Below are 13179 nucleotides of genomic sequence, written 5' to 3'. Positions count from 1 at the left end.
TGGAATGACAGGTCCCACTACCAATCCTACCTGTCATTCCTAAAAATCCAGCCCAGTACTGAGCATTTACCAAAATGCTCAGCAGACGAAAGTTGTCTGCTGAGAACAAACATTCCTGGAGTTTTCTCACCTCACCCACCTGAGTAGTCTGAGTGAGATGTACACCCCCTCCATTACCTGACCAGCCATCGGCTTACAGCAGATAAGACCCTGGGGCCTTATGGCAGTGCCAACACATAGGGGAAGACTCAGGATAGAACTTAAGAATTACAGTGGGTTTTATACCATCTGGTGACCAATTTAAAGCTCATCTTTTGCAAGACATCTAGAAGGGCCCATGGAGCTCTTAAGGACAGAGGATATTTCTCCAGGGGTGAGGGACACTTGAAGTTATGTCTCCCATTTTTGTGCATATGAGGGAAACCCATATGCATAGTTCGCGCAGAAGGTTGGAGTAGAGAGTAAATAGAGGTCTTGGCATACTTTGCTTCCCGAGTAGAAACTGCTCTAGCCATGAAATAGTGCGATTGCTAGACTCCAGGGTCAGTGCTCCCAGGTATAGCGCCTTAGTCAATTGATATGATTAGAAAATTAATCTGGAAGGAGAGGCGGTGTTGTGTGAACTCAGAGTAAGAAGATTCATAAGGTAGCCGCAGAAGGTGCTTCAGCACAATGGGAGCCAAGACCAAAAACTGATTACGATAGGATTAAGTCCTGAACGGACCTGAGAGGGCAGAGGCCTGGCGGTAAAGAAAGTAGTCACCACACCCACTGCCAGGAGTCATAGACTGCTGATGTTAATACATTAGGAGCGAGGATTTGCTTTGCTGTTTGGGTGGGGGGGAGCCATAATATTGCAGTAAGGGGGAGGTCTATAATGGCTTCTGCCACTGGCACATGGATTCTCCCTCTGAAACCAGTCAAGGGTCCTTGCAAGTTGCGCTGCAGGATAATATTTTTGATATCTGGTAGACCCATGCCACTCAACTTCCTAGGTCTGGTAAGAGTGCGGAACGCCACTCTAGGACATGAGTTACGCCAGACATACTTTGAAAATAATCTGCATATGGAAGAGAAAAAAGCTAGGGGAAGAGGGATAGGGAGGGTTTGATATAGGTATAATATCTTAGGTAGGACCATCATTTTCAGTAAGTTAGTTCTGCCCGTCTATGAGATATATGGTACATGCCAAGATTCTCGTAGAGATTTGATGTTGGAAAGTAGAGGGGCATAGTTAGAGTCGTACCAGTGGCTGGGCAAGGGTTTTTTTTCACATATTTTTTTCAAACATTTTTTTCAGAACCAAAATGAGTCACTGCGTGACGAACTGTATATCTATATCTTTACAGTTCAGGGGCTTACACTACAGTTTTGAATCAGTGGTAAATTTTGGTGAATGGTACAAAATTAAACCTGTTATGAAGCTAAAATCTATATATGAACAGAGACTCATTTTCTACTATTTCATTCTTACACTTGAATGAGCTACACCATGAGAAACAGCCATGGCTTAGCCAGGGTAGGATGACACCTCTGCATTTGCCTGCTGTTATCATAGATTTGAGGCTATTTGTAGTACCACCACTCACTTACATAAATGAGATTTGCAGTCTGCTTCCTGTGTAGTGGGCTACTATAGGCACTGATGTTAGATTTACACTAGATGTGCTACATTATTTATTTTATAGTAGCAGGCAATTAAATGTGGATTATTGTTTGTGTCTAATTAATATTATCCTATATTGCTTACATCTCTCTTATGCATATAAGAAGACATGGGAATAATGAATATAATAGCTTCATTCTGTATAAAAGGGACCACTGCATCATTGTTACAGAATATAATTGTATAAGAAAAAATATCCTTGTACCGTGTTAGCCAGTGGATATGAATATCCACAGAATATAATATAATAGTACTATATTTAGATATTTACATTTGCACAGTTAGTACTTTTATAACTGATAAATGAAAAAAACGGTTGCGTATATCAGTTTAGCTTCTAGGTTAATTTAATGCTTCTCGCCAAAAGCTGCTGCTATAGTGACAGAGATATGGCCCCATCTCTTCTCATCCTCTCCATCTCAGTGCTCACTGGCTGGAATGAACATCACCCTGGACATTGCCTTATCATCCTCCTCATCAGTGACAGTGTGACCAAGGAGCTTAGTATGCTCCTCACGTCTGCTCATCACTCCCTCCTCTATATCCAGCTGTCACATCCAGCAAGGGGAGGCAGCTTGCCTTGCTCTCATCTTGCTCTGATAGGTGTCTCCAGCTTTTGTATCAGGCTGAGATTAAACAACATTAGTAAGTGGAAAAGATGTCTTAAAATATATTCCTACAATTTATACAAACTGGCATATAGTAATGCCATAGAAAACCATCTAGAGTATTCAGAATGCATAAACACAAGAGAAAGTCCAACTATTTCCAATCACGATATAGTAGATGGGATTTTAATAGATGGTTATGTGTACCTGCTATTTTTTACTGACTTTTGTGACTACATTGCAGGAACGTATTTTGTTTCCAGCTTTATTTGACCCATGAGTGTTGTTTATAAGAATTCATTTGTCCTCACAATTATGTAAATGAAGCAATCTAATGACATTTCATATCCGAAATTCTGCTGGGGACATTGTGTCGTACTCATATCGCCACCACAGGAAACAAAGGGATTGTTGTCATGACCTAAGCAGATCTGACACATCTGCCTGAAGTGTCCCCTACAGCCGCTGGTCAGCTCTCATCTTATCCATCTTTTGTCCACCCTTGAAACGTTGATATCTCATCTCTCTCCTTATGTCTCCACTTGTATTGCTTCACCTTATTGTTTGTATGTGTTGTTTCTTGTATATAAAGCAGTATGGCAGTAAATAAGTCCATAACCTAAATGAGTCTCAGTTTCTAATGAATGTCCTCCTGTTACTTCTATGTAGGTTCTTTGCTTTGTTGTCATGTTCTGTCGAGCTGCATTATGATAAAGTCAGTCAGGACATAAAGAAGACAGGACATCTTCAGCTCTGCTACATGAGTGCCTACTCAGGGCTAATAATGTGTGAGACATAGCGCTGCTCCATCCATGCACATCATCCAGATGTGTCTAGCACTACTTGGAGCGTAAGGGGGCAGAGGATGAGATTTTGGCAGCTCCGAGCTCCTCCTCCTCTCCCAGCCTGGGAGGTAGTAACCCCCTCCGCTGTTCCACACAAGGAGCTTTCTCTCTGTGTCTCTCTCCTCCCTCTCTTTCTCGTACAGTCACAGAAACATACACACATACACACAGTGAGGAGGCAGCAGCACTACACACTCTCACACACACACCCACTCACACATACACAAAGCAACAAGCAGCAAGCTTGAGAGGACTAATGCAGACAGAGCCAGAGGCAGAAGATGGCTGACCTGACAGCAGGGCACTCTCAGCCCAGCAGCCTGGCATCCCCAGCACTCCCTCCTCACACAGTCCCTGACGTCTTTCACCTCTAGATAGAGGGGGAATAGCCACTCCACTTTCCTGCTCCACCATCCTATCAATACTCTTTCATTCACGCAGCCATTTCATCAGCCCAAACTATAGAAAAAATGGCAGAAATGGAAAAAGAGGGAAGACCACCGGAAAATAAAAGGAGCAGAAAGCCTGCACACCCTGTGAAGAGAGAGATCAACGAGGAGATGAAGGTAAGGGGCTGCTTCTTTGTCAGGGTACCTTTCCCATGATAACCTAATGTAGAGGTGCTTGTCATTTTGTGCAGGATGCATTGAATGTCTCAGCCCCGCCTCCCTCCTGGGCTCAGGACACATTCACACACTCATGTCCTGTCAATTGACCAGCTATCAATTTATGTCACTGAAGGTGACGCTGTAAATGGACTGCATGCTGCTCTATGCATTGCACTGGCTACGCTCCTGCAGTCAGTCAGTTGTAGGAACCTCACATCTTACCTATAGACAATTAGAAACAAACCATAGCAAACCCAGAAGCTATCGCTCCGAATGCCATAACAATATTCAGCACATTGACATCAAAACAAAAACATCAGAAACACAAGTTTTCCATATCTGTTTCAGGCTAGAAAGTCTTTTCCTATAGACGAAGCTTACCTTACTTACTTCTAGGCAGCTGTGTCTTCTTCTAGTTAGGAGTAATCCACCTAAAATAACTTGTCGCCTCTATAGTGTTTCTATAATTTATAGTGTTTTTGTTGTTTCACGTGTATGACAGATCCCAGGGGAGGATGTTGTGTGCAGTAGTCCTGCACTGCCATGGCCACCCAGATGTTCTCTAGAGTCTAGAGGTTGCTCTCAATCTGGTCCTTCATTACAGAGAAGGACAAACCATAGTACACAATTCTTTTAGCGTAAAGGAGTCCAAAAAGTGAAAAAGTCAACTGTAAAAGATCCCAAACAGTGTCACTAAGGATTTACCAAAAAAAAACAACTTCCATTATAAGAAATGTGCATGTCGCTGGAGATGGAGAGCCCGGGCTAGGTGACCAAGAGGCCCTGTTTCAGTTTATAGACTTACATATCTGTCTTTCCTGATTGAAAATCTATGTAAATTTCTGATGGCAAATGTGGCATTTCCATTCCAAATCAGTGATCCTTGGTATTTTTCAGTTTTCAGGTTGCACATCGTCTAAAGTGGACAGGCATTTCTCCACATCAACTCAGAGGGTCTGTTTTATTTTTCTGAATACAAAACATAAACTATAATTGAAATGGTTAATTGCCTTCCTGCACCTTCCCCCCCTCCAGGGCTGCCTAAATCTATCACATTGTCATTGGCTGCTCTAAGCCATCGCTTAATGTGATCTATATGGATTGCAGCTTTTAACATAGGTTCTAGAATTACAAATTAGCTAATTTTAATCAAAACATGTGAAATGTTATCCTGGCTGGATATAAAGGCTGACTGTGCTGGATCCTCTGGGTTTGTTTTGTTTATTTTGGCTGCAGGCACTCTCAGTGGTTTGGGAGATAGTTGTTCTTCATAGCAGATGTTTGTCTGAACTAGTGGGGATGAAACAAAAACAACATTGTAAGGGGGAAAATTACACTATTTTTAACTGATGCTTTAGTATTACGGACTGAACCTTATAGTGACGAAGAGACTTTCCTTCTCCTATAATGTTACTTTTCATTGGGGTTCTGCTATCTATGGTCTCCATTGAAGAAGACAGCCTGTTGTCTGTTCAATATATTTGCAACAATAATGCACAGGAGGGGTGATTATTATGTTTTAATGTATTTTATTATGTATTTTAATTTTACTTTGTTATTAAAGTACTGTAGAGAGTAAAGGGGTCACTTCTAGTGTACAGTCAAAGTTTTATTTAGACTTGTTTATATCTGTGTTCAGGAAAGCTGAATGCCGACCAATATGGCTGCCATTGCAGATCACTCAAAGAAGGTTGTCATTCAAAGTATGGTCACTCTTGAGCTTGTAGGCATACAAGCATGGAGAAGGATCTTTGCATGGTTAAGCAGATTTAGACTAGGGCTAATGGCAACTTTGATCAGAATGTTTAAGGAAGTATGCAAATATTTCCCCCCCAAACAATTAAAATTGTAAAAAGATAATATGCTAGTATGGTTGTCATTGAAGTTGTCACATAGCTTTTCTAGACTTCTGAATACTTAGGCTAGGACCACATGGCAACATTACATGCACAGTGTTGAACTATCCACACGTTGCTGCAACTGCAACACAACCGTTGCAAAAACTCAGCAGGCTTTAGCTAACTTTGCTGCTACACTACAATCTTTGGCGATAGATACATGTAGCGGCCAAAGTCCCCATGTGAACTTAAGTAATCAGGAGTCTGACAACTTCAGTAGCAGCCATATTGGTTGTCAATCGGCAGTCCTTCACACAGTTTTATTAACAATCGGTTGCAGAGAATATTAAGCATCTTATATCTTATATGTGTTTTAATACTTAGTACCTTACACTACTTGACAAATTGTGCAGTACATACAGTCTATAGAAAATATATTATTATAGAAGAAGAATTGTAAGCAACCCTGCCGTTATCACAATGTTTTATCCATGTCAGAATTTATTAGATAAGTTCATGGTTGACTGAAATTTTAGGACCCTAAGGAAACACCTACAGTTGTGTTGGAGCCATGATCTTAAAATGATTGGCCCATGATTTCATGGCGTCATGTAGCCCTAGCCTTACTGTATACAGACTATAAACTAAATGGACATAACTTGTGTATGTCTATGTTTGTTTTTTTTTTAACTTGGTCACTGAATACAGTAAGCATGTATTGGATAAATAGCAAAATGAGTTTGATACAAAATGTCAAGAAGGACACAATGTGCTCTTGTGTAGTTTCATATCTGTAATGTTCAAACAGCCTGGCTATGTTTCCCTTCATCTGAGCAGCTTTCATCTGGACTAGTGTAAAATAAGCCCTGGTAAGTAATCACTGCAGAGCAGAAAGAAAGGAATGTATACAGCAATAGACGGTCTAAGCTGTAAAAACTGAAACATGAGCACTGGCCACAGATCGGGTATCAAGGCTTTAAGGTAGGGGAAATGAAAGAAATGAAGGAGAGGGAAACACGAGAGTGGGAATGGAAAAGTCAGCTTGGAAAGTAAAGGGGTAGGAGGAGGCCTCCTCAGGGAAATTTGGCCCAGGGATTAGGGAATTTTATCATGGTGTACAGTGACCTACTCATGTTTCAAACCGCATTGGATTGAATTGCCTCTCCCTGCTAACAGAAGAAAAAGAACTGGTGTGCACACTGATTCCCTGTCTACCCCCTCACAGTAATACAAGACTATTACTTTTTATTAACCCTTCCAAAGACTTTCCAGAGGAGAATGAGTTAATTGATGACAGTCAGCTTCTCCAGACATACTTATGACACTGACAAATAATAGACAAATGACATAATGTAACAATTTGCTCATTCAATCCAAGCTGTAAACTGCAGCTACCCACATTTTGTATAGAATTAGGTAGAGATTAAATGGCATTGTGCTACTCTGGTTACCTCTTGGTTTATATGATACTGGTGTTAGAACCATACCAGGTTTTAGAAATATACAGTACATATGCCTTCTGATGCATATCATAATTAATGCCACATTTGTGTTCACAAGTTGCCATTTTGGAGCAGTTAACGGACCTTTTAATTTTTTGAAGACAAACGCAGACGTGAAACTTAAAGTGGTAGTCCAGGACTTGAAGGTAATGGATATGGGTGACTTAGGTTAAGGATAGGTCATCAATAACAGATCAGTCAAGGTCCTTCACTTAGACCCCGGCCGATTCAGGTATTTTGGCTGCTTGAAGCCATATACTAGGAATAGAGTCAAAGTCAGTTCCTATTCCTATTACTGTGTATTATCCTGTACCTCTATTACTATGCTGCTGTAACATGCTGAAATTTCTCCAATGTGGGACTATTAAAGGATTATCTTATCTTATTCAAGTGAACAGGAACGGGGCAGCTGTGTGAGGTACCACTACTACAGTGTACAGCATAACCGTGTAAGGCTGTGGCCCCACATTGCAGAAATGCAGCTTTTTTTGTTTCTGATTTTGTTGCGGTTTTTTGAGCCAAAGTCAGGAATGGATTGAGCAGAAGGGAGAAGTATAAGAACTTTTTATAGAGTACCCATTCTTTTTGTAGCCATTCTTGGCTTTGGGTCAAAAAATCGCATCAAAATCTGCAACAAAAAAAGCTGCGTTTCCGCAACGTGGGGCCTTAGCATAACAATGGTGTGGGGAAACCGTGGTAACAGTGGAGTGTGGAACTACAGCCCTGCTCCCAGTCACTTGAATTATAGCAAAAAATAACACCACTACAGCCCCCACTTTTCCCAGTGTTTTTCCTCACTAGTAGTTTGACTGCTTGAAGAAGGTCTGAGGCAAGACCGAAACGTTTTAATTACTTGGATTGCAAATAGAGATCCTTAAGTGATTCAGACTTACCATTGAGTAGGACCCTATTCTGGCACTAAGATTAGGTTGGGGTGCCTTGTATTTGTATAGGAGCAGAGCTATAGATAGGTCATCAGTATCAATTACCTTCAGGTCCCAGGCAACTCCTTGTGGTTTTATGAGACTATGATATTTATGACCAACCCTTGGGATAGGTCATCAATAATCAGATTAGTGTTGTTTGGGAACTTGTTGGGGCCTTTCCACCTAAAATGGGACTAAGCTGCAGGATGGCCCTATGACAAATGAAGATCATGTAACTCCTCAGTGAAGAAAAGGTGGCCCTGCAGCCTCTTCAAACAGATGATCTACAGAGGTGCTGGGTATCGGACACCTGCCAATCTCATAGCGATGTCCTATCCTAAGGTCATAAATTTCATTGTCCTGAAAACACTTTTTAAAGTCAAAGGGATTATCCATGATTATAGAACATGGATGTAAAGAATGCTGCCATTTTTTCTAATAATGAATAATCCTTTTTATTTGTACTCTTATGCACAATTTCTTATCTTCTTTTTTTACGACATATCAAATCAATGAATGGAGTTATGGGTGCTATGACTCTCATGTTCTCAACATGCTATTGGACTCCATCCCACTTCAACTTTCAGAGCTATTCTAAGTAGACACCAGGTTGAAGCACTGCAGTTGCACCTGAATAAAGTAGCAACAGAAGGGGCTGTGCTCAAAAAATCCATTCAGCACATTTGTTCTAGCTCTATTTGGGGGGGTTGGAGCTTAGCTGCCAAAGTAGCACCTAAAAAACTGCACCAAAACTGTACTGTAAGAACCCAGGGAATATCCATCTTATAAAGTGATAGCATATTGGAAGCCTATGCCAACCCTCAGTCCTAAGAATGAAAAGAACTTCAGCACTGGTATAGCATTGCATTCTCTACTAAGGTTCCCTGCATAGTGGCATCTTGGCCAACAGGCAGCACAGGAAACTGTGGCTGTTGTGTGGGGCCGTAGTTCACCACTCTGTACAGTGGGTGGCAAAAACAGTAAAGAGGATGCAGTTCTACACCAATGATATATGATATGTCATCACTTTCTAAGATGGAAATACTCCTTCAAGGTGGATGTAGACATACCAGTCTGCCTGATAATGAACACTGTTGGAAAAGTCTTTTTTATAGGTCTATCGAGTAATTTATTAGACTCCTCTTAACCTGAATTCTTTCTATATCTGTAGATTTTATGAGGAATCAAATTAATTTTTAGTTTTCTGTGAGGATGATACTCAGATTCATAAATAGTTAAATAACCTTCAACTTTTTGCTTTGCGGATGAGTGTTCTGATACTAGAACATGGTCTATTCATTGCCACCTTTAGCGTGAGAAAGTATAAGCTCCAGTCCATATCCAATTTGAAAAACTGCCTGTTTTACATCTGACATGGCAGTTTCACTTTGATTAGAAGCTAACACTTGTTGCTTTTTTAGCCTGACGGATATTATGTTTCATTAGCTTATCATTCATGTAATGTACATGACAGTTGTAGCAAATATAAACGTGATACAATACAACACTGTGTTCAAAAAGTGCATGACTCTGCATAGTTTCCTCATATTATATTTCAATTGGAGAAACATAAAAAATATGTTTACCTTACAGTGACCTTTATCACATTTCTCCCCCTCAGCTATCTCTAACTGCCCTCGTTGCTTTCTTCTACTCCCAATAGCAGTCACATAATTGGGAGAAATTTTTAACATACATTGGTTATTTTTCAGGCAAGTCGGTCTGTAAAGAGAGTCTGTCACCAAGGTGAAGCATATTAAACCAGTGACAGTTAGATAGGACAGCCACACCTCAATATAACATTTTTTCCCCATGAAACTTTGTTCTACTGTTACAGAGATATTCATTTATTTCACAATACACAAATGAGCATTTTGGAGCAATGATGATGGCTCCATTGTTGCAAACTGGTATACAACACACTGCCCAGGAAAGCCCTCCTTCCCACCTACCTTCTGTAGCTGGGGGGGAGGGGGTTTGGACCGGATCTTGAGGCGGAGGCAGCCTCAGTATCTGGTCCAAAAAACGGCTAGCTGCGACTGGATACCGGCATCCAATCACAGCATTCTGCTCCGGATTAGGCCCAAATGAATGGGCCTAGTCGGGAGGGAGTGTCGCGCTGCGGACGTCCACGGCTGATTCAGCCATGGATTTTGCCTCAAAAAAGGTCTTGTCACTTTTTTCCATTAATGAGAACAAACCACTTGCAGAAAAAGGAACCCACTGAATTCTGTGGGAGGCGTTTTTTTTAGCTGGATTCTGGCGTGGATTTCATGTCAAAATGCAGCCCAAAAAACCATGTGTGAACACGACTTTTGAGTGACAGGATCAAAGAGCTAAGCAGAAATCTCTCCTGGCCCTGTCACTTAAAGAAGGGGAAGGAGGAAGTATTAGAGCTGTGAAGAGGAACCGAGCCACCCTTGGTGCTCCACATTGCTCATTTACATATTCTGCAATAAATTATTCTCTGCAACAAATGGGAAAAAGCATTATAATGAGAGGAGACTGACCTATACAACCGTGTTGCTCGTATAATAGGCTTCACCCTGGTGACAGAATCTCTTTAAGAGATCACTTTAATAGAAATCTATATGATCCTTGTATTGAGCTGAATATACACAGTACTGTGCAAACATTGTAGGCAGGAGTGAAAAAAATGCTGTCACACCAAATATTGATTTGATTTAGATTTTTTATTTATTCATTCACTTTATGCTAGGTTCACACTGGCGTTCAGGTTTCCCCAAGCAGACCTTAAAAACGGAAACCCTATCCGCTTAAAAAGCGTTTTCCTGTGGAAACTCGCGGACCCCATAGACTATAATGAGGTCCACCAGGTTACCATCCAGTTTCCACTTGCTTGCCTTACTTTGCTAATTGAGAAAATTAAACTATCAGCACTTCTGTTTTTGAAAGCATTCATACTGTGTCGCATTTTCTTCCATATCTTTCTAAAAGTTTTGCACAGTATTATATATATGCAGTATATACACTCAAAATATATTATGACAAAAATATAATGCACCAAGAAAGAGATGCTGGAATTGAATGAAACTTTATATGCAATCCGACATTTGTATTTGGTGACTTTTTTTTTTTTCTTTTTCATTTTACATATTTTTTTCAGTTGCATTTTTTTTGGAGGGGTGGTGGTGGTGGTGTAACAATTGATATTATTGTAAGTTTTTCTAGATTCTCTAATGCCTGAACAATTCTATGCGGTAGTAATGCGAGTAATAGTGATGACAACCCCTATAGGAGCTGCAATGATGCCAGCCAACTTTCCTATAAAAACATATAACTAGGACACTGAAGAAAATATGTAAATATGAAATATGAAAATATGTAGAAAATATGTCATATTAAAGGAGTACTCAAAAACAGTTGTATTCTTTAATACATCTATGTATGAACAGTGATGCTTCAAAATGGGCAGAGGCCTCTTGCCACTTGCACAGCATTGCTTTTGTTGAAGTTCTGTTAAAGGAATAAAACAGGACTTTTGTGACCAGAACTTTGCTGGACTACCTGCACAGTGCTAGGAGTCGCAGTGCATTTAGGGACCATTCACATGGAGGAAAATGGTGAGGAATTCGGTGTGGAATTTCAGCGCTGAAAAAAGCCCCCCATTTACTTCAGTGGGTTCCCTTTTCTGCTAGTGGAAAAAAAGAGAGCGGTATCCATTGAAGTCAATGGGAGGCTTTTTTTTTCAGCGTGGAAAATTCAGCACCAAATAGAGTGCCATTTTCCTCCGTGTTAACACCATAGTGTTAAAAAGACATGTCACTGCCTCCTCCTGTCTACTGTAGTAAACACTTGTGTTTGCCACCGAATAACAAGTCTGGAGCATATTTTCTTATAAGGGTGCATTCACACTACGTAACGCCAGCGTGTATCACAGCCGTATACGCCGGCGCTACAGCAGGGCTGCCGAACACTTCCCATTCATTTCTATGGGAGCCGGCATGCGAGTGCTCCCCATAGAAATGAATGGCCTGCTTTTTTCCATTCATTTCTATGGGGAGCGCTCGCATGCCGGCTCCCATAGAAATGAATGGGAAGTGTTCGGCAGCCCTGCTGTAGCGCCGGCGTGTACGGCTGTGATACACGCTGGCGTTACGTAGTGTGAATGCACCCTTAACTCAGTATTGTACTGTTATTCCTCTGTATACAATTCTCAAAGTGGGGCATCAGGCTAGCACTGGCAGCAATGACTGGATAGTGTCAGAATACATCCTGGCTAGTGGTATACAGTTGTCAATTTATCCATACAATTATAAGAAGAATGGCACAACACTAAGAAGCAAAATAGTTACTTTATTAAGAATACAACTAAATATGTTAGAAAAGCATGTTTGGTGTTGTTTCCTGAGATCGGATCCCGCCATCCATGAAATTCTGCCATATGTCATGAAGTACTCCCTGTCTAAAGGGTACCTCTTTATTACCATCGTATAATTTTTAACCACACTCCAGGAAATAAATACATATATATATATATATATATATATATATATATATATATAATGTGAGTCTAAGTTGCTGATGCCTATTCCAAAAATTAGAATTCCTAAACTCAAAAGAACGTCCTTAACATAGGAACTATAGTACAAAAACAGTAAGGTCGGGACATAAAATGGTACTTTGTAGTGGCTGTCAAATTTGACTGATGGCATATATGTATGTGTAGTGCATCAGCAAGAAACAAATTCAAAATCCTATTCATAAAATATGAGATTATTTATCAACACTCTGCTCCAGCTGAAGCGATACGTACTATTGGCTGTAAGACATATTGAGCCCACTGGAGTGTATTAATTCAATAGACACAGCGCTCATAGCCTGGAAAGTGCTCTGGGCAATTTCATTTACAGCTTAAAGATAATGGGGGCTATCGTTCAGAAATGGTGGTCTTCTCTCCACAGCATGGTTAACTGGGGTAAGGATTCACATAGTAGGCTGACACTAGATGCAGGCCTCGGAAACAATATTCTTTGTCAGTGTTGTAAATCATTCTAAAATGATACTAAGATGGAGCTACCAGCTGCATCTAGAGGAAACATATTTTATACTAATATGAAATAGGGCTTCTTTCTTTTTCATGTTTTTAGGGTTTTTTTGCTCCAGTGTGAGTTTCTGCTGCATTCAATCTGCTTGTATATTGCTTTGGGGCTGTATCTGTCATA

At 40.5% G+C, this 13179-nt stretch overlaps 1 protein-coding gene across 4 annotated transcripts in view; it reads left to right on the top strand.

The window, feature by feature from the left end:
• Positions 1 to 3213: 3213 nt before the first annotated feature.
• The window catches only part of SOBP (sine oculis binding protein homolog), a 134946-nt gene continuing 124980 nt past the window's right edge, over positions 3214 to 13179 (top strand). For 2 of the 4 annotated variants that reach the window (XM_075268131.1, XM_075268129.1), the window contains exons 1-2: positions 3214 to 3685; positions 4625 to 4681. In XM_075268131.1, coding sequence (XP_075124232.1) covers positions 3590 to 3685; positions 4625 to 4681 — 153 coding nt within the window. In that variant the 5' untranslated portion in view covers positions 3214 to 3589. The remainder of the gene's footprint in view (positions 3686 to 4624; positions 4682 to 13179) is intronic. The other 2 variants (XM_075268132.1, XM_075268130.1) reach the window with 1 other exon arrangement.

This window comes from Leptodactylus fuscus, chromosome 3, assembly GCF_031893055.1.
Source record: "Leptodactylus fuscus isolate aLepFus1 chromosome 3, aLepFus1.hap2, whole genome shotgun sequence".
NCBI classification, from domain to species: Eukaryota; Metazoa; Chordata; class Amphibia; order Anura; family Leptodactylidae; genus Leptodactylus; species Leptodactylus fuscus.
The sequence above is the reverse complement of the archived record's forward strand: the minus strand, read 5'-3'. Positions and strand labels throughout refer to the sequence as shown.